A 22,715-nucleotide genomic window follows, 5' to 3' on the forward strand; every position below is an offset into this window, starting at 1 on the left:
CAAACTGAACCAAAATTCACACTTCTCTGAAAATTGCAATGGCACTCTCCAAGAAAAAAAAAGCAGATAAAATATATATATTAGTGAAAATAACATTCAAAGATATATTATAATAGGACAATTCCCTGCAAAAAATGTGTATATTAGATCAAACTGCATACAAAACACATGTATTAGGAAATATTTGCACAAAAATGCATACAAATGTTAATGCACATTTTTAAAAAAATTCAAACTTTGGGGCAAACTGAATTTAAGATTGGAAATATTCTCAGCATTTGGGCCAAACAAAAGTTAACACTGGAAAAATGAGAAACTGAGAGAAACCCAAAATGTACAGATTCATCCATCGCTAGGAGTAAGTTCCATTGAACTCAGTGGGATTTTCTTCCCAATACATGTGTTGGATTGAATTTTTCAATTTACTGCAGTTGGACCAATGACAGCTAAGCCCTATCTATACCTAACGGTATAGATAAGCATTAATTATAGGGGGGGGGGGGTTAGTTTAATACCAAAGAACATTTCCACTTACTGGAAGATTTAGAAGTTATGTATGGCCTGAAGGCATGATTTAATTATGTCCTATTGTGATTTTTAGTTATGTTTTGTTGCATATTCTTCAAGTAAGGTGATAAGGTGATATCAAGTAAGGTGATATGAAGAAAAATACTTGGTAATCTCAGCTAGAGAAATACTCATTTTAATAGATTTAATACAGCTACTATAATAATAAATTTCCTTCTGTAGATGTGAAAAACATGCAAAATCTAACAAATTTTCCAAGTTCCACCATCTACTCATCTTACTGTATTGATCTGTCCTACTCAAATCAAAAGTTTTATTTGTGCTGCCAGATTCTAACTAAAAAAGTGGAAAGACACTTGAAATGGGGCTTTTGTAAGGAAATCTAGGGGCCTATCTTGAACTACATACTTATCTGCTGTATACCAGTTTAACTGCCATGTCTTCCCTCAGAGGAATCCTAGGAATTGTAATGTGTAAAAAGGTCTTGCTAAGTCCTATCCCTATATAGAGCTATAGTTTCCAAGGTCCTCGTGGGAAAGGAAATAATTATTAAACAACGTTATGGTGATGATGATTAGAGATTAAAAAGCAAGACTCACAATCTGTAAGTCATAATACAAAAGGGAAAAGGGATAGGAAGGGAAGAGGAAAGCAAGCAAATTCAGGTACCAATTCTTGAAGTTACAAAGTTGATGTTATAGTGACTAGCTGGAATAGCCACTGAGGAGACAGATCTGGGAGGGGAGGAGCCAAATTGACAGTTGGTCCCAGCCGTGCTTGTAGAGTGGACTTTGCTGCTTTTTCTCTCCCTCTGATGCAGCTAGATAGAAATAGCTGCTGATAGAATAAGTCTATAGTTATAGATATGCCCTAATTTAAAATGGACATTTGCTGATTAAACCACAAATTGCATTGGAAACTGTGACACCAGTTGATAATATAACAAGTATAATTGTGCATGTTCAAAATTAAATATGTTAAATCTAATATAAACATCACTGATGTTATTTTAAAAACATGTTTACATTGCCTGTAGAGGGCAGTATTACCCAGCTAGATATATTTATCTTTCACATTCAGGAAAGAATTGGTATCTGGAAAGTATGCAGAGTCCTGTGGGTTTTGTCTTATATAGATGCATTGGGGATAGATATAGGACCTAAGGATTTAAGGAATACACTTTATTTCCTGCTATTACTGCTGTGCTTAATTCTTTGCTTCCCTGAGGCCATTTTATCTATGTGCTATACAGCTTAAAGATAATCAAATAAAAAATTCACTATATGAATGAACAAGGGAAAGGCATATCAGTGTGTCATACTGATCTGCTTTCAATATAAGGACTTTGTGTCCTGATTGTAGAGCGTAGAAAAATAAGGCTATGTGTTTTAAATGTTCTCTTTTAAATGTTAAATCACTTAATTATTTGAATAACATAACTCATTTCTGGTTTGCTGTTATTAATAGCAAAGTGCTTCATTTGCAATCACCTTTAAAAGGGCTTGCTTGGAAAATAACTCTTGTTAGCAATTGAACTTCTATCTCACATTCTCATTAGAGCACTTTCCTTAGAATTACTTCCTTTTGACATGTACCTTAATTTGCTTTTATTATAAAAGCAATTAAAAACTAGTGCTTTTTGCTAATCAGCCAGAGATTCATATTAAATCTAGTTTTTTTAAATGACAGCAGTAAACATTGAACATTTATATACAGAAGTTAAAAGTCCTTCCTTGATAAGAACGGAAAATAAATAGTTTATTGTGTTGATATATACCCTGACGACCTAAAACCAGTCCTAAACTACTTTTTCTTGTCATTCACTGGATATATGTAACTAAGAAGAATAAGAAGTTCATGTGCATTGTTTTTGGTAATTCTTAAAAGAAATTTATATTTTGGAAAGCTTGTGAAGGTATTGGCTTCCCAACTGATGTATTAAGGCCAAAATGTGCACACAACCTTTTTGCATCAATTGTCATTTATATTTCTGCTTTAACGCAAAAGCATCTTGCTGGGTGTCCCCACCCCCATCATACCCCTTGCAGGCATTCAGTCTCTTTATTAAGACATTTTTTGCATGCCTATAAGGTAGTGAGGAGAGGATCAGGTTTAAAGCAGAGTACAGAAGGTAGGAGGCTTGAGTAAGCCTCAAGTGGTATAAATGCTTCTGGAGTGCTCTTCAAATGCAAGAGAGAACCCAACACTTCATGTATATTTCTGGTTCTGGACTAATGGGTTCAAAAGTTAACTACAGATTTAACTATGGTTACAGACAAAAGATATCTGAGGTACACCCAGACTTGTGCCGAGTTTTCTTCTTCAGTTTACAATAAAGCAAGGCTCAGAATTATTTGGTGCTTATAAATCTCTCTCAGTCACCTTGCATAGAGATTGCTTGACTCTAAACAAGGAACAGTATTGTTCCAAGTACGTTTATACATGGCACGCTAGCCAAATACCATGCTCCCAGTTGCTGTGATTAATAGCCTGTCTTTGAAAAAAGCCTGACACAAAGAAATTAAGTGGGTGAAGCTATTTCTATTCTCAGTCACCCCTTGCAGAGTGAAGAATTGTATAGGTTTTTTGTCATCTCCATTATAAAAGCCACAACATACCAGTGGAATGATGTATACATCTGTGCATGCATGGATCTCATGAAGTAAAATGGAATCCTTAAATGGTGTCTGTTGCCTGTTCGCTATGAAGTGCTCTTTATGTATGCTAGTGTTTGGGCCGAGGTCTCCTCAGTGGAGGAGAGACCTCACAATGCCTATCCTTTTGTGCATTTTGAGCTGCCTCCTCCACTGAAGTCAATGGGGAAGGCTTTCTGAGAGGAACAGCTGTGTGTGGCTCATGCCGACAATAATACAGTGGCTTGAGGCAACCAAATCTTACTTCGATCATGAAGTCTAATACCTAGAATTAAATATATCATTAAAAATGGCACCTAGATTTTGAACTGTAATCAGCTACATGTCAACTGGATATGTAATCAGCTGCTTAAATATTAAATATGTGGTCTCTGATAATCAGGAACATTTTTTTAATACAGAAATTTGAGTCAGTTATAACATTGATATCCTTTTACATGTCATGTTGCTGCATTCAAAAATACTAAATTTTGTATAATAGCTTTGAAAATGGTGATTTCTTAAAACAGAGCTATTTGTCAAATAAAAATATGTCAGTTTTGCTGTTAGTTGCCAAGATCTAACATTCTTAGAACTCTGATGCATTTGTGTACTTTTACATAAGCAGCGGCTATCCTGTTCGCCTCTGTGTTTGGAGGGTTCTACATGCACACATCCATTGTGGACATGGAGCTTTTCATGATGCTGAAGTGAATGGAGCAGCACCTCCTTACACAAAGCAGTCAGAATGGGCTTTATCCAATGCCACAGAGGCTTATTTTGATTGTGTGAACCAGGCCACTAAGTACAAACAGGCCACATCCTCCTGAAATCATTAACCGAAACTTCAAATGTTTTAATGACTTAGAATTTGTCTATATTCATTGTTTTTCACCAGGACTTATTCCTTTAGTCCCATGACTTCTGTTTTAGATAGGGACTTTTACATCCAATTGAGGGATTACTGAAGTAGAAACTGTAGAGTATGGCCACAACACTCTTTACTTCTGTATATCTTTACACTGTATATTCAATTACAGTAATACAATTGTCTATTGGAGGCAGAGGGCTTCAATGGAGGCATAGGGCTTCCAAAGTGCTGACTGAGACCACATCCATAACTGCTTTCCCACTGACTTCAGTTAAGGGAACAGCTTCATGTATGGATTCTGCATCTGTATTTCCCTGCTCTATTTCCATTTCTGGGAAATGTATACCCAGAAGTATATTGGTGTATATAACATATGGTTCCGGACTAGGCTAATACTTTTGGTAGTCTGTGGACTTAGCAGGGTAGTTATTATTTCAGTTTCCAACTCCCATTATTTTCTTTGAAAGATCAGTGTAATAAACTGAACAATAATGAAATGTGTTCTCAATTACATTGATAATCATGTGGACACCATAGACATAACATTTTATTTCAATACATTAATGAAGAAAAGCAGACATTTCAATACAAAGCGTTCTATAATTTCTACCAACAGCTACTGATTGAAAGGTTAAGCCCTGATCTTAATAAGAGATTCTAAATCCCTCTCTTTCATATGGATTTTATTAGAACAACATTTTAATACAAATTTTGATTCTCAAAAAAGAGCATGTTCAAGACATTTAATAATATGATATGAATAAAGTCGGACTTGTATAGATCAGGTTTTTATGAAAATGAGATAGAAGGGGAACTCTTAACAAAGTTATCACATCTTATGGTATTTAAATATTAGAGAAAAATATTTACAATCCAAAGTGCATTTATTCTCTTCTGAATGTCTTTCCATTTATAGCTAATAGAATTCCTCAGTTAAAATATTAAGATGGTCTTTATATACTTCAATATATGCAGTTTCAATATTCTGGAATGTTCTATTTACTAATACAACATGGAATCAAATTTCTCCTTTGTTTTATTCTTTTTGCATCAAAAAGATAATTATGAAGCAGCTGCAAAATGAAATTCTGCACTGCTAGGGTGCTTTCGTTGCTTAAGCTGTGGTCCCCTGCTTTCCAGCCTATCTGCTTATTTCCTTTAAACTGGTTTGCAAATACATATTCTTTGCAGTATACGCACAAAAATTAGAACGGTAAGTGACAATACCTAGGGCACTGAAATCATGGCCAATTATGCTTTGCCTTTTACCAAAGTTTAAATATAGGTTTCAATTTTCTCTGACTGCAGAGGCAAGTAATAGTAGCCATCAGTCGTTTATTGGTCTCCCAGAACCGAAGACAGTTATACCTCTTGTGGTCGTATCAGCTCTGACTTTCATCTGTCTAGTGATTCTTGTTGGTATTCTCATATATTGGAGGTAAGATTTTATTATTTTTATTATTGCTCTATATGCTATCCTCAGTGGCTGATTTCTTGATACAGCTTTCTTATTTCTCATATTTCTGTTTGCCATCTCATGCATTTATATAAGGTCATAAGTAATAGTTTAAAAACGAGATGTTAGTCAGTGTCATCTGTCAAAGAAGCTGCTTCAAACAAAGAACTCTTAAGGAATATTGAAATATCACCACCAATCCTAAACATATATGCGCAGTGACAGCAAAACACATAGTGGCTTATGGTATTGTTGCTAAAGCAGCATATTGTAGAAGATAAGTGGGCAAGTCTTTTGTATTATGTTGTTTCTGCTGCCATCACTTTATTCCATATATCAGGTTTCTATTTTGGCACCAGCATAGGTGACTCTGTGGCAGCTGAAATTCCTTTTGGAGACAAGTAATTCCCAGACCTGTCCCTACCACATCCCATTGCTCAACATATGAGTCCAAGGAGCGTGCACACAGAGAATGAAGCTGTGCACATTTTATCTCCTGTGACCACAATACATTTCTGGATTAAGGCACATTTTGGCCAATTCAGTTAGGATCTGTGTCTTGTAAAACTGCTGTTGCTGTTTTCACTGCCATATCTGTTTTTATTATGTGTTTTATTGTTGTACACCTCCTTGGGAGGGCTCCCACCCTGAAAGGCAGCCAAGAAATCTTATACTGTGAATGAATGAATGAATGAATGAATGAATATAACAAAAAGCCATATGTAGGGATGTGCAAATTTTGTTTAATCATTCCATCTCTGTTTCATGGATTGTTAGGTATCTTTTATTCCTTCATCTGCTCATCAAAATATTTTTTTTAGGGCTGTATGAGAATTTCATTCCACTTGCACTAATATGCATTAATCCAAGTGTGCATCAGTGCAAGTGCAAATTTGTGCAAATCCCTCCCCCCAAAAGTAAACAAACCAGTCCACAAGTCTGGGGAATCAGTGCAACTCAGAAAAAGCCAGTCTGCTGCAGATCCACAGATCATGTCACAGAAATCCCAACCTCATTTGAATCCATTGCAGATTTCTTCATCATCCCTAGCTACATCTGGCTACAGTAACTATTGCAATAAAGAAGCACCCATTGTATTTTGTTGCAATGACTTAGGTTGGCACCAGGGCCAGCATCAGCACCTGGCACCCTTGGGTAGCTGCCAGGGTCCAAGCTCCCTGGGAAGTTCTGCTGGCTCTGACTCCTGTTTGTTCCTCTTCCCCACCCATTCTTCCGGCTGGAGGCAGCTTCTGGATGTGGGAAGCTGACTGCCATATTAAACATCCTACATTGCTCAGGAGCACCTGAAGTTGTTGTGTCAGGTGCTCCGTAGCGTTGTGGGAAATTTAACATGGTGAGTGGCTTCCCAGACTAAGTCACAGTGACCAGGTAAACTTGTGGCCAACGGACACTCGTTACCAGTTGTCCAATCCTGGAGTCAGACCCAGTGGTCATGCAGCACTAAAGAGAGTCAATCTGGTATAGGAGAGCCAGTGTGATGTAGTGGTTAGAGTTTTGGACTGGGACACAGGAGATCCCGGTTCTACTCCCCACTCAGCCATAAAGCTCACTGAGTAACTCTGAGCCAGCCACTGACTCTCAGACTAATCTGCTTCACAGGATTGTTGTAAGGATACATTGGAGAGGAGGAGAATTAGGTAAGCCACCTTGGGTTCCTTGGAGGAAAAATGGCAGGATATCAATGTAATAATAAATAAAATAAGTTAAGGTAGTGGTGTTGCATCCCACAGTCACTGTAACTTTTCTTTATCTTTTGTTTGCTGATGTAGTGACCTACAGGATCAGCCCTTGTACTGAGCTATTTGTATTTCCCACCAGTAAGCTATGACACTTTTGACAGCCTTGGAATGACATTAGGTTGTACCATACTACAGAAGTATGACATCCCTGTGTGTGTATCTATCTATCTATCTATCTATCTATCGTAATTCCTTTTTAAAAAATAAAATCTTTCACATCTGAATAATGGGTTATGGCCATTTCAAACATATACGTTCATCATTTTACTGTTGCAACATCCAGTGATAAACTGTATGTGTGGATGAGCTGTTATAGATTTAACATCACAGATGAGCATGCGTATAACCTGATCTCATTCAAATATACTTTCTTTTTAACGGAATCAGTTCACAAATTCAGCTGTGAGTCAAACTGCTGACTAACTGCCAGAGAGCTTCGGATATGGGGCGGTATAGAAATGTAATAAATAATAATAAATTGTGCAAATGCATGCATGTGTAAACCAGTCCATAAAAGAGATGCATTCCAAGAGCTTCACATCTTATTTTTAGTTTACATTTCCTATACATTCTGATTTTACTGTGGGATTTATAGCTAACCATCATTTTGTTGACAAGCTTCTCTGTAGTTTTGTGGTATTCTTCCTGACTGTTCATATTCATCTTCCAAAAGGTTTTATCTTTAAGGCTAAATGGTATTTGAAATCTTTCCTGTTTACAAAAGAAATACTGCCATAGACCAGGATTGCATGGTGCAATTAGTAATCCTACAGGTGTTCTGATCCTTGTTCTTTTCAGATGACATTGTGTTCATTTTGTTTTGTTTTCCTGAGAAAAAATATATGTATACAGTTTTGTAACCTTGATTATTCAAACTAAAACAACTATCCCATTACTAGTAATATTTCTCAGATGTTAAATTTAATCCTTTATGTATTTTCAATGTACTACAAAATAGAATTTGTAGGTCTCTCTTTTTGTTAATCTGGAAGAGAAATTGTATTGACAGCAAGAGGTCACTAATATTTTTTTGTTATATTTCTGCAATATAACAACTGAATTTAATTCTGGGAAATTGCTCAGTTTTGCCAAAGTTTGTATCAGTCAAAAAGATCTTTGATTATCTCAGCTCCTTTTTGTTATATTGGGTCATTACTCTAACTTTGGAAGCTTTTATATTTGAATGTGGAGAATATAAAATACAATGAGCTAAACCATAAAGTTTATGCTCTATTTTTTCAGCTTCCATACATTTCTTTCCGTGTTCCTCTGAGCTGGTTTACGCACTGCATGTCTCATACAACATCACAAGAATGCATACATAGGTTCCATGTACAATCACAGTTACATAATAAGTTTTGGATTCACTCACATCTTCCCCAAAAGAACAAGAATATTTTATTATCTCCCCCAGAAGAACAAGAATATTTTATGCTATCTGTGTCTATCGCATTTGCTTCATGCTCTAATTGTAAGTGATGGGTGAAATTGCAAAGACTCACATAAAGTGCAATCCTATACATGCCTATTCAGAAGTAAGCTCCATTGAGCTCAATGGAAATTACCCCCAGATAAGTAGGTATACGGTTGCAGCCTTAGTGTGTACAGGATTGCAGCCTTACTTGGGAATAGGTTCCATTGAAATCAATGGGACTAATGTCTAAGTAAGAATGGTCAACTTCATTAATATTCTATAGAACAAGAAAGAGCCTGTTGAATCAGCCTTTCCTTTGGGACATGTAATATGTGAAAAGGAAAATTTGTGTTGACCTGTGTGTACATCAATCCATGCAAAATAGACATCTTTCCATAGAATGATAGCTAAACCTGACTTTTAAAAAATGCACTTTATTAAATATGTCAGCAATGTTAAATTAGCTTTGTGGAACAAGGCCATAATAACACTTTGCACTTATATGCTTCCTTCTATACAAAGTCAGGACTACAATCATACCACCATTTTTGAGATGAAAAAAAAAATCAGAGGTTATACATTCATATACTTTTGCTTGGTGGAGTGATCGTTTTAAAATCGTCCCTTTTATGGTAAGATTACTGTTTATCATATCCTGGGGAAATAATACTTAAGACTTAGCAGTTGTATATATAGCACTTTCAAATGTTCAAAGTGCTTCAGATGCATTATCTAGTTGTCATCCTTAAAGCAGCCCTGTAACATAAGTCAGTATTATTATCCCCCAGATTACAGATGGGGGACTGAGACTAATGGAGTTCTCAAGCCCCCACAGTTGCCTATAGCCATGAACATAACTGATAAAGTGATAAAGCATATGCTTTGCATGTAAAAACTGCCAGGTTCAGTTGAGCATCTCTGGGTAGGGCTGGGAAAGACTCCTGTGTTGAACCCTGGAGAGCTGCTGCAAGGGACAAGGGATGTGTAGACAAGGGATGGTCCTCCAGATGTTGTTGGACTCTAGCTCCCATCAGCTCCACCCAGCATAGTCAGTGAGAATACTCAGATGCCATCCCAATTAGTTTCATTCCTAATGCATTCAATTCATACTTTACTTTCTAGTAAATGGAATTTATAAATTAGCCTTAGAAAGAAAAAACTTGGGAGGAGGGAGTCCTCCTAACCTTTATGACTACAATTTTTAAAAGGCTACAGATGTATAAAATACATAGTAACAGCAATACACATGATACTAGTAGCATAGCAAAATAGTAATAACCATAGGAGAGGGAGATAGTCCTATGATGTTTGATGCACTGAAATGGTTTCTTGTGGCAGAAGCTTTTATAGGCAAGACCCTATCGGGGGCAGAAAGTGCACTGAGAAGATGGAATCTCTCTCTGTGTGTGCATGTGTTTGTGTGTGTATGAGAAGACATAACACTGGAGGATAAAAACTTGGGGCTTCTGAAGCCACCGCTCCTTTCTAACTGCTGCTATCCAACAAGCTGTTTCTGGAATTCATGAGATCTTTGAAAGCTGGTTCTGATGCAAAAAAAAAGAGGGAAAGTCCCAGTGCAAGCTGAGAAGTACTTACACCCCAAAACAGTATTTGGATCCTAGGCAATAGTAAAACAAAACAAAAAGCAAAACAAAGAATCACAATAGATGAGGCGTGCAGTTCACATAGCACGAATACTAAATAGTTACTGCCCCTGGAGTTTTGCTTCTTTTTCAGCTTATAACTTGTATAGCTAGCATACACTGGCAGTAAAGCAGCATCCATAATTCTGGTTGGTCAGTGCTTGCTTCTGCCACAGCCATTGTGGACAGCACAATGGACAACACAAGTCTGTGCTACTCACCTCTTAAACAGGCCTGCACAATCTGGGACCCACCAAGCCCAACACAGACTACCAGTCATTTATTTCAGTCTACAGATCCTTGACACCCTTCCTACTTGTAAAAACAAGAGACTTATCAAGCCCTTGGTTGAAAATCATACATGAATAGTGAGCTGTGTTTGGCTTGGTGAGAATCAAGTTGAGCAGGTCCATAGTAAGGCCATGCTGAGTGTTTGCATGGCTGGTAAGGAAGTGTGGGCCATTCTTCCCACCTTCCTTGAAATAGATCAGGCTTTGATTGTAGGCCCACGTGCTAACTCAGCTAAAGCATTAGACTGGATGTTTTCAAGTGCCCTGCTTGATCATTTAATGATATTTGCAACGATTTCTGCTGCTATGTATGAAAAGCTGGCTTAACTTTCATTGCTCTCTTTTTATTATAACAGCAGGCCAGTAATATATCAGATTATTTCCTTTATGCCATGGCATAATGTCTCTATTGAAGCAAAGTAAAGCAAAGTCTATTGATACAAAGTAAAATGTATAATTACTTTCCATCTGATCTGAATTGTGAAAGAGAGAGAAAACTATTCAAATTAATGGAAGTATAGCAGCTTTTAGAACCAAGTATTTCCACTTAATTCATTTGTGGATAAGCCAAAAAGCTCCACAAAATGGCAAAGAAGCAATTGGGAATTTAGACACTGTTGCCATGAAGTAGAATTTAATAAATTTAAAATTACACTAGTGCTTTTTCTGATGCAGCAATCTCATTTTAAACTTAAATAATTGTGAATAATACTTCAAACAAGACAAATGACCCATATAAAGTGTTATTAGCAGGCTTAATTATCTGAAGATTGGTTTTTTTTTTTAATTAAGGAAACACTACATTGTTTAAAGCTGCAGTTGATTATTGCAGTCTTTTGTATTGCTTAGAGTGGTCTCTTACCAGATGTCATTCGTATTATCTTCACATCTGGAGTATGAAAGACGATTCAAATAACTTTGTGCAACACATTAAACATCTTGATTCCAAACCCTTACACTCTTCCTTGGCCAAAATTATGTACTACCCTCTTCATATCGAAATCTCTTAGTTGAATGAGATATGTCGCAGTATGATAGCTTGGAGATTAATGAACCCTTCCACCTGAATTTTATCTGTTGTACTATGAGCTTCTCTTCTTCATAATGAATTGCTTTTTAATTCTGCTTCAATGTCTCTGGGGGGAAAGGTATATCATTGTGGTATAAAAAGGTGATTTGAAACACAAGTCCAGGAGTACGCTAACTAGATTATGAAAATGACAAGTAGCTAGCAGTTGAATCTCATCAGAGCAATCATTTCAGTAACAGTGATACATGGAACAAAATAAACAGTAGTATCTGGTTCAGATTTGCATCCTTAAGTTTTTCACTATGACAGATGCCTGCTATATCTTCTGCTTCTTCAGGTAAAAACGATCTAAGCATTCAATACAGGAATTATTTTACATCTGCTAATGTAATGTCATGAACTCTAAGGGCATGATCCAACCAAAGGTAAGAAGTTTTAGGGGTCATTGATGTCCATGGGAGAGTTTGGCATGTGGTTTTTTCTTGCCCATTGAAATCCACAAGACTTAAATGTGCTTAACTTTGGCTGTAGCATGCCCTGTTATTATTTTGAATGTACTAATATTGATCATGATTATTTAGATCTGGCTTAGAAGATGTATATAGGGAGATTTTTCAAATGTTTCAATTGCAACATTCTTTTCTTTAAAAAAAAAACACCACACCATTCTAAGAAGGGATCTCAGAATGCTGTAGGTAGCCAATATATATTCATGTGAAATATTTCTTTCTTTTAGGAAATGCTTCCAAACTGCACACTTCTATTTAGAAGATAATACGTCACCTCGGGTGATATCCACTTCCCCGGCACCCGTCTTTCCTGTATCAGGTAGTTTGCTTAAAATTCTATTTTATGAAATACTGTTTTCTGTTTTCTTTTTTGAATGATGGTAAATTAATCATTGTTTCCATATTTAAAACCAGGAGTTGACAAAGAGGTTTTATGTCAGTGTGACCTCTAATTATAACTCACATGCAGAAGAGAGGTAGATTGACCCATGTATATGGGCAGCCGGTGCTCTGAGCCAGCACTTTGTGAGAGTTAATAGGTTTCTGCACTCAGATGACAGTGCCTAGGCATACAACAAACTGCTGTGCAGGGCAAGCAAGACAGTGTCCAGAGATTCAGTGTATGATGTGGATTTGTATGCTTTACTCTGTTAAACAAGAGACTATTCTGAGTGCACTGTCACTGGCTGTTCTCGCACTGCCCTGTGCTGATGAGCTGTCCTTCAAAATGCCCTTATGCAGAACAGTGCATGTTTCATTTTTAACTATGGTTCTTAAAAAGCCATTTTTCCTAATGTTAATGTTGGCCAGAACCCTTGGGTAGTATCCAACAGCAGCCATGTGTGCACGGCCAGCCCTGACAGTCCCTGGTCCACATGTGGCCAGCCTCACCAGCCCAGGTTCACATGCAGCCCCTACCATGCTTGGCCATGATATATCACTTCCAGGGTCAAGCCCCAACATGAATGAAAATGCTCGTTTCTGGTAGGGGCAGGTTGCACCCCTTCCAGAAACTAGTGTTTCCACTTGTGTCAGGGCTTGTCCCTGGAAGTGCTATATTGGAGTCACGCACAGACCTGGCCTGGTGGAGCTGCGCACGTGCTGGAGGGGCTGGCCATCCACACACGGCCTCTATTGGATACTACCCGAAGTATATATGTATAGCTAAATATGTATGCAACACAGAAACTAGTAGTTAACAATAAAGTTGACATGGGCAGCATGAGAAATAAAAGAGATACTATTGAATGCAACCCCAGTTAAAGCTAAATTACTTTGGAGTTTAATTTATTGTTGTCTCCCGATTATTCCAATGAGACTTAGCAGCTTCAGTTCAAGTACTTCAGTTAAACCAAGTTGATTGGTCTGCAATATGCAGACATTCTGATTTATAACTTCTTAAACTGAAATACTTAACATTTAAACCATCTTAGTTCCATTTAATTCAAATGGGAATAAACATCTATTATTTATAATTTCTATAGCTCTTTGCAGTTGTTATTCCATCAGCAACCCAGTGAGATATGTTTGCTTTTATACCAAGGCTTCCCAAAGAGTTTCATAGATGAACAAAGGTGTGAACATAACATCCAGCTCTGGGGATTAAACTAGATGCATAATACCTGGGAAAGCTCCAGGTGAGATTATTTTAATTTGGAAACTGGCATGGATTAGCCCCAAATATGCCAGGATATCTAATTTTTGAGGCTGGGATCCTGAGTTTACTTCTTAAGGCAGAAGTGTCCCCTGAGCAGAGTACCTCGCATGAGATGCTCTCACCAGTGGAAGTAGGGGAGGTGACTTTCACCAATTCTTCCTTTCCCCTACAGCCCCTTGTCTCCCCCACCCCAAATCTCCACCAGAGGATCCTCTAGAACAGTGGGGAGGCTGCAGAAGGAGGGGTGTATTAGGGCAAATTTCCTCTCCTCTCCCCTTTTCCACTGGTGGGGTCCTGTGCTGGATCTCAATCCCATCCATGAACAAAAGCAGCTGTTGTATTCACTAAAGCTTGGTAAGGATCAAAGCTATCATGCCATACACAAGAATAGAATCTCCACATTATGTCAGTTTTTAAATTTCATCAAGTCTCATCAAAGCTTGCCACTTCCAAAGAAGTATGGAAGCTCACTCTTGAGACAGACACAACATCTCTGAACTTTGCAAATAAGGAGAGGTGGGAAGGCTCTACAGAATATTATTTCTAGGATTGATCCTCACAAAGGAAAAGGGATCTGGCAAGCTGGAGCAATTAGATAGGAGAAAGAATACAGAACAACAGGTTTTGTGGAGAACTTATGAGAAGTCTTTTTCCAATATTCCAGCAAGCTTCTTTATGACTTAGGACAGTCAGTCAGATTGTATCCTGAACCAGACAACCAAGAACCAGAAAGTGGCTGAATCTATATTTTATCACACCAGTTCAGCTGCAAACAAGAAAAGATCTGGAGACCAGAACCTAGCACTTCCCCTAGCATATCCATCAACACTTTTTTCACTCCCACATTCTTTTAGAAAAGTTTGAAGAGTTGCTACAGAATTCTTCCCTAGCCTTTTTTTTTTCTTTAATTAAAAGATCATGAGATTCAATAAGTTATATTTTTACACTTGTTCAAGTGAAACCCCTTTAACCAATTAGGATAGGGAGCCTAATGATCACAGGTTCATCTTTGTGCTTCTTGACTTTATCTTTCCATTAACTTTTTAGCAGCATTTGAAATAGAAATGTGGTTCCTAGACCACATCCACTAGATTAAATCAATCATAAATGTATTGGTTTCAATGGACCTGTTATCCAACTTTGTACAAGTTTTCCTAACTTTTCTGGTCTAGCTATTAGTACTTGCTTCTCTTTCTCTTACAGTGCAGTCCAATGCATGTTTGTTCAGAATCAAGTCCCATAATACTCGGTGGGGCTTACTCCTAGGAAAGTGTGCAAAGGATGCAGACTTATTTGATTAGAAAACACATTTTGTGCCAGGCTCCTTCACCAAAGTGTGAAGGTGGTTTGACACATTTGTGCAATTTTCTGTAGGCTTGAATAGCTAATTCAGTTTGTGTATTTAAATCCATTCAAGTAAAAAGAAGAACAGATGGATCCCAATACACATCAACAAATTATTAGTAACTGAAGCCTAAAAAATGCTAGGTGTCTTAAATTATGAAACATCTGTTGATGTAAACAACAATTCCTTATGCAGCTTGTTTGATGTTTCCTCATAATTTTGAAGCACTTTTGAAATTGCACAGTGTGAAATAATAAGAAAAACAAAAGCAGAGGCCTGCTGGATTATATGAAAAGTCCATCTTGTCCAGCATCCTATTTCTAACAGCAACCATCAGCCAGCTGCCCCTGGACTGGAGGGCCTACAAGCAGGGTATCAGCTGGATCCTTTAAACATGTTCTGGGGATATGTTTTGCCCTTCAGAGGCAAAGCTCATTAACTTTTAACCAGTTAGTCCAAGCAAACATTTACCTTGTTAAACTATTTTGAATTGAACACTTTTAGGATCTGTAGAATGGGAATGTGTTTGATATTTCGCTTAATTAATGTTTTCTGTACCTATGTTATGAAATGTAAATGACATCCTAAAAGCTTTGGATGCAAATATGAACTCAGTGAAGCATCCGACATATTACAATCAGGCTGTAAGTTTCATTACAATGTGCAAAATTTCAGTGCAGAGTTAAAAGCTTTGAAATCCTATTGATTTCAGTGGAATTTAGGAATGCCACATTTCTTCCAATTGGCCCTATGACCATTACCACTGGAATTAAGTCTTGATTTTAAGAATTGTGATTATAAGATTTATTCCTGAAAATCTGCTAGTATTTTAGAATTTTCAAGGTCAAATATATGCTGTTTCTTACAGTAAAACATGCAGCTATACATGCTTGCAATAGCAAGATAAATCAATTTGAATGTGTGTCTGTTAAAACACTGCTATTCTCATGGCCTGGGTAGACCCTATCCAGTGCCATGAGAATAGCATTGTTTTAACAGATTTCTCCAGCAATTGAAAGGAAACAGTGAAAAAGGAGCATTGCAAAGCCCACGTAATAATGCGGAGAATTTTTTTAAAAATTTAGACAAACAAGAGAGCTCTCCCTCAATAAAGTGTATATAAAGGTGGTGTGAATATTGAGGAGCTCCTTATTTTTAGGTACCTTTTTATGGAAAGCAAGTTTGTTATGCATGTGTGTGAGTGGGAAAAGAAACTTAAGACAACTGGAGGGAAAGACAAAGCAGATCACGATGCTCTCATTAACAACAAGGTTTGCAAAATTTATAAGTAATCCTTAAGAACTCTGTCGTCCAGATGGAGGATTTCTTGAGCAATGGGTAGGCTGCTTTCTCTCAGCAGACACTTTCAAGCCCCACAGGGGCTGTGCCATCCCCCATGCTGATAGCCTCTAGTCCAAATGAAAAATGGGTGCATTACTGGCCCAAGAGAGGTAGTAGTCTAAAGACAGGATTCGCAATCCAAAAACAGGATTCCAGGAGGACTAATGTGCAAAATCCCATTCAGCACCATCCTTTTGTTGCTGGTATCCCACACTTCCAGTTCTGTTCTGAGTTGTGCAAAGCAGCATTGTGGGACCCTGCCATGTGCTAAACTTTTGTCATGAACATATTGTATGTTTTGTTCTGTCACTGTATAGTTGGGATAAATACAAAAGCTATTGTATGGTATTAAATATGCTTTAAAATTGTCAGAGAAGGCTCTTCTCCAAGTACAGTTGGTACTTTACATGACAACAAGGGAGTGGTCCTTCTGTAGTGATACCCCAATTGTGTAACACTCTCCTCATGGAGGTTTGACTGGCATGAACATTATATTATTTTCAGTATCAGGTCAAAACCTATTTGCCTGGGCATTTTAACATGGTTCATCATAAACTGGTTGGTGTGAACTGTCTATTTTATGTATTTCTTGTTTTTTATTGTTGTCGCTGATTATTGTTTTATTGTATATTGTATTAGGATATTTGATTACATTTTGTATACTGCCTGGTATCATGAGATGAAGGGTGGTGTTTAAATTTTTTTTAAAATATTATTTAAAAATCAATAAGTTATACCTCTCTCTCTCTCTCTCTCTCTCTCTCTGTCTCTCTCTCAATGAAAATTCACCTTTAAGATGATGTTGGTGCAATCCCAACAAAGCATTTTCCAAAACATGTTGCAGATTTACATGCCAGTAATGGGTTTGCTGAAGAATTTGAGGTATGGAATATTATCCCATTAAAATGAAGGACTGACACACATTTTGAAAGTACTATTAAACATTCTTAGGTGTTAAAATCCTAGATGTTCATGTGACTAAACTAATATTAGTGGCATGTGATTTGTAGAGGAAATATCTATATATAAACATTTATAGAAAATAGAGCATTAACCTCAGTGAGGTTATTTATAAGTGTGAAGTGTATTAAATGCACAGATGTGATCAATTCAATATATGAGGAGTCTCCGATCTTGATGTTCTTCAGAACATGGGTTCTCCATATTTGGCTGTAAAAAGGGAATGATCCAGACTTGCAGTAGGTGTAAACAGCACTTTCCATTTGCAGAGCTGATGGTGGAGAGTCCATACATTTGAGATCTTCAGAATCACAGAAGGACTAAGCAAAGTGCAAGAAACATGAGTAGGATCACTTTTTGCACTTTCTGTGTAATGTGTAAAGTGGGCAGGCCCAGCCTGAGGCTTATTGCCACCTCAAGCTGGTGCCACCGCCCTGCTTCTTCTGGGCAGAAGTGGTGGGCAGGCGGGCGGCAGCTTCCCATCCCCCTCTGTGGGTAGTATCCAAACGAGGCACTGAGCGTGCTCTCCAGCGCCAGTGCACCTGTGCTCAGCACCCTGTTTGGATACTTCCCCCCCACCTACCTGCTCATTGGCCAACCAGGCGGCCAGCTGCTCCCACATTCTGCCCCAGCCATGGGGCTTCTGCGAGAGTCGGCCAAAATATCGTGAGAAGTCCTCTCACGTTACTTTGGCCAACTCTTGCAGGAGCCCCACCACTGGGGCAGAAGGTGAGAGCAGCAAATAGGAAGGAGGGAGGGAGGGGACAGCTGGCGACAGCAGCTTCACCTTCCTGGGTAGCATCCAAATGGGATGCTGAGTGGTCCTGTTGCGATATTTCGGCTGACCCTCACAGGAACCCCGCGGCTGGAGCAGAAGGTGGGAGTGGTCAGCTGGCTGGTGAGCTATTAGAGGGAAGGAGGAGGTGGGGGGGGCTTTGGGAGAGCAGCGCAATTTACCGCTCTTCCAACTCTGCCACCTGATGCGGGCACATGACTCCATGTCATGGTAGGGCTGGCCCTGAAAGTGGGTGTGCATACATTTCTCCTGCAGTGAGATTTAAAGGTTCCATGGTGTGCATCTTAAATGTATGTATCTCACTGTAGGAGATATTGAGTTCCAACTTCACATGTTATACAGGAAGTATGAAAGGGGAAAGTTCAAGTCAATCATTTTTTTCTGTCCACTTGTGTATAACATCTGAACTTACTCAGATGAGTATAGACAGAGTACTTCTGCTGAACAGTGTTTGAAGCACTTGATCATTAAATGTTACACTATAATTTGCCATATTTAGAATAGGACATGAAAAACTGTTCAGCTCTAATGTTTGTGAGGCTTCAATTGTGTTTTAGTTGTTTTTTGACAATATCACAGGCACACAAAATAATTGAATTTAATCACTCTGATGATTAATAAGTGATAGATGCATAGTATTGATATAAGTTGTTGAAAACATTAAGAACAATCTCATTAAACACCTAATTTCTGTGTCACATCACTGAAATAGAATTTAACTTCATTTGCAGTTCATGTATTTTATCTCTTCTATGCATGATTGAATATTTGCATGTTTTTCATGGGAAAGTTTGTCATTATTAATATTTTTATTTATAAAGCATAAGTTGTTTGTATCCACAAACCACTTTCTCTGGACTAGAATACTATTGAAATCAGCAGATAGTTGTTGATGACTTGTGCACTGAACCAGCCATCCTGATTCCTTATAATCAATGGGTGCCTTTCCATTGAAGACACCCATTGGAATTTGAATTACACCTCTAGTCACCAAAATTATAATTCAAACTGAATTTATTTTACTTGCATGTTCTAGATTAGAAATACCCAGCTATATTCTATTATCAATGTGTATATATGTGTATATTTATCTCATAACCATAAGAGCTTTCCATTGTATTTGTAATATATAAACATTTACTCATTTGTTGTGTGCTGTAGAATTTGATTTATTTTTACTTTTTTGCATTCATTCCTTCATTAGACACTGAAAGAGTTTTACCAGGTAAGGAATTATTTCAACATATCTTATTTTAGTAAAGACGTAGTTGCAAGATATCATAGAGATTTTTGTAGGGTGGGGGAGGGACATGTATGCAAATATATAGTATATTCATATAAGTATGTGCTTATTTTCTTTTTTCAGGAAATCCAGAGCTGCACAATAGATCTAGGTATTACATCAGACAGTTCTAACCATCCAGACAACAAGAATAAGAATAGATATATAAATATTGTTGCCTGTGAGTAATTATATACATATGTTAACATGTATGTTAAGAGTTTATATAGTCACCCTGATTCAGAGCCACTTGGGCACTCCAGTGAACATGATTTCTTGTAGACATTATGGAACCATGAAGAAGAGGTCATGAATTACCTTCACCTGCAGAGGCTTCCCAATTCATTTCAGTAGAGGAGACAGCTATAAGCATTTCCAGAGGGTAGCCATGTTGCTGGTCTATTGCAGAAAAAACAACAGAGTTTTATGGCCCCTTAAAGACTAACATATATATTCTGGCATAAACTTTTCATGGGCTATAGCCCACTTCAACAGATGCATGGAAAGTTATACAGAGTTTCAGGTATCCCTTTGCACGTCCAGAACAAACTCCTCTACTGAAGCTTTGAAGATATGAGGTCCTTCATAAAGCCTGAATGTCCATACAAAATCACTGGAATGAAGCAAATGAGTTATAATGCATAGGGATGACTATAGAAATATAATTGCTGAAAATTAAAGAGGGTGTTCAGCTGAAATAGTTTGTGATTGGCTTTATGCTGTTTACAAGTTATTGCTGAGCGTCAGCTAACAAGAGCAATGTGAAACACCAAAGAAAAATAATAATTTTAATGCTTTTTTTTTTTTTAAGGAAAACTGAAGCAGGGGCAGGGGGAATATATGGTAAAAGAGGCAATGCCTTGATTTTTCCAAGTTAACCCTTCTTCAGTCTCATGTTGACTCATGTGCTTTAAGAGCCAGGTGTCAAGATACAAAATTTGAAGAGTTTACATGAAAATACAGACTTGCCATTGAAACTCTTTCCCATGGACTGGGAATGGGAGCACCATAGTGTACTGGCCCACACCTGTAACGGGAGGCCTGTATGCAACACACACACACTCAGTGGCTCCACTGTTCCACAGGATCAGACACACTGACTATTTGTGCACAGATCAAGAGCATCTGCACACATGGCTCTGGGGAAAGTATTTTTTATTCTGAAATTGTAATGTTTTTATTGTATCTTAATGTATTATTTTAATCAATGTTAAGTGTGTCTGTAAGCTGCCTTGAGTGCTCTTTTTGGTAGAAAGGTGGGGTACAAATCAAATCAATAAATACGTAAAATAAATAAGAAGTGGACCAGTTGGACCTGTACATAGGCCTCAAATATCAGGTAATGGCTAGTGCACTGAATAAATGGGACTTATCAAGTAAAGGTGTTTAGAACTATATGTAAAAGTTACTATCCCAATCCAGCTGAAGTCATGGGCAATTAGTTATGTGCAACAACTGCATCGGGTTGCAAAATTCCATTTGTGTTAAAAGATCCACCCAGCCAGTTCAGTGGGGTCCAGATAACCATCATGCTACCAGTATGCATCCAGATGTACATTTGCATAGATCTCCCTTGCTGGTTCAAGGACTGAATACTTACACATGAGACCATTTAAGAATGTAAGAAGAGTCATGCTGGATCAGGCCAAGGATCCCTCAAGTCCAGCATTCTGTTCACAGAGCGGCCAACCAGCTGCCCACGGGAAACCCACAGGCACGACATGAGTGCAACAGCACCCTCCTACCCATTCTCCCCAGCAACTGGTGTACATAGGCATACTGCCTATGATACTTAATTTTATATATTGTTCTTCTGAATTCTAATTTTGGACAAAGAATGAAAAGTCACTATTGTTACTAAAATTTTGTGTTTATTGTAATTCCCCCCCCCCCCCAATGTAGATGATCACAGTAGGGTTAAACTTGCACAACTTGCAGACAAGGATGGAAAACTTACGGACTACATTAATGCCAACTATGTTGATGTAAGTGTACTTTCCTACTGCACTGTCCTTCTGCTTTCTTTTGTCTATCCATCTGTGCTAGGGTTGGCTTTAGTCTCTGGAACAGGAGTTTTGTTGCAGCAGCAGCAGCTGGGAGGGACTTACCTTTGGAAGTAGTGATACACTGAAGAGGACAATGGGGATAGGAGGAAAGGAAGGACAATTAAAGTCTGACTAATCATTGACTAGGTGGAATGGATTAAGAATAGAGATATAGTAGTTCTAGAATCTGAGGTGTATTCATGAGGATGCTACTTGAGGGCTTTTGTTACGTATGTATTTATTATATCACTCATCTTTCAAGGAGCATAGAAAGACAATGAGTCGGTTTGCATGACATGGCAGTCCATTGTGGGTTATTTAAACCATGGTGAGGTTGTGGCACACGCTGCTGCCATTTTGTATATCAAAAACCCACTTCGGAGTTGTTGTGTTGTGCAAACCCGGTGACCGTGGGTTATGTGATTATTTAATCCTTGCATAACCCATGCTTACTGGATTTGCATGACATGACACCCCCTGAGTGGGGGTTGGATATGCAAAGTGGTGCCTGCAGGCCCCCCAACTCGTTGTGAGTTAAATAACCCACAACAAGCCATGTATGAACCAGGTCATTTATGTGGTTATCCCATTTTATCTTCACAACAACCTTGTAAGTAAGTTAGGATTAGCCTCTGTAAACTTTAGAGTCTGGCCCCAGATTACTCAGTGAGCAGAGAACCCGTGATAGAACATATATCATTTAAATATCTCATAATGCATCCAAATGCCAAGTTCTAATAGTACTGTATAGATTTTATGTCTGGACTGACAGATCTAATTTCTTTAATATGTGTGTATAAAAACAGTGTAGGATTTCTTTTAAAGCTTTCTGAAGATTCAGTTAGAAGAGTCAAAAAGAGACCCATGATCAGACCTTACAGTTCTTGCAAAAAGCAGCTGCAAGGGGCCCAATTAGTAACAGGACCATGGTGGTAGGGGAGGAGAGGTTTAAACCTTTCCCTCTGTCAGTTTCCCAATGAAATCTCACTCATGCATGCATGCTTACATGCCTGCACACACTCATGCATACACAGCAACTGTTAGCTGAAACCAAAGTATATTTGTGAGATTTCCCCAATGGGGCAAACAGAAGCTTGTGGGAGGCAATTTTTCCTGGGAAAATGGTGCAGAGGAAAGAAATAATGCTGCAGTCCT

The 22,715-nt window shown here is 38.0% G+C and overlaps 1 protein-coding gene across 1 annotated transcript in view; it reads left to right on the forward strand.

Annotated features, from left to right (window-relative positions):
• PTPRZ1 (protein tyrosine phosphatase receptor type Z1) overlaps positions 1-22,715 on the forward strand; it is a 187,639-nt gene that overhangs the window by 144,082 nt on the left and 20,842 nt on the right. Inside the window, exons 13-18 of the mRNA XM_084810855.1 lie at positions 5,341-5,470; positions 12,362-12,453; positions 17,274-17,359; positions 19,438-19,458; positions 19,600-19,696; positions 21,418-21,500. Of these exons, the coding sequence (XP_084666981.1) occupies positions 5,341-5,470; positions 12,362-12,453; positions 17,274-17,359; positions 19,438-19,458; positions 19,600-19,696; positions 21,418-21,500 (509 nt within the window). The remainder of the gene's footprint in view (positions 1-5,340; positions 5,471-12,361; positions 12,454-17,273; positions 17,360-19,437; positions 19,459-19,599; positions 19,697-21,417; positions 21,501-22,715) is intronic.

The sequence above is a fragment of the Heloderma suspectum genome, chromosome 7 (genome assembly GCF_057233095.1).
Source record: "Heloderma suspectum isolate Gila_16-S chromosome 7, 16-S_ref, whole genome shotgun sequence".
In the NCBI taxonomy this organism is placed as follows: Eukaryota; Metazoa; Chordata; class Lepidosauria; order Squamata; family Helodermatidae; genus Heloderma; species Heloderma suspectum.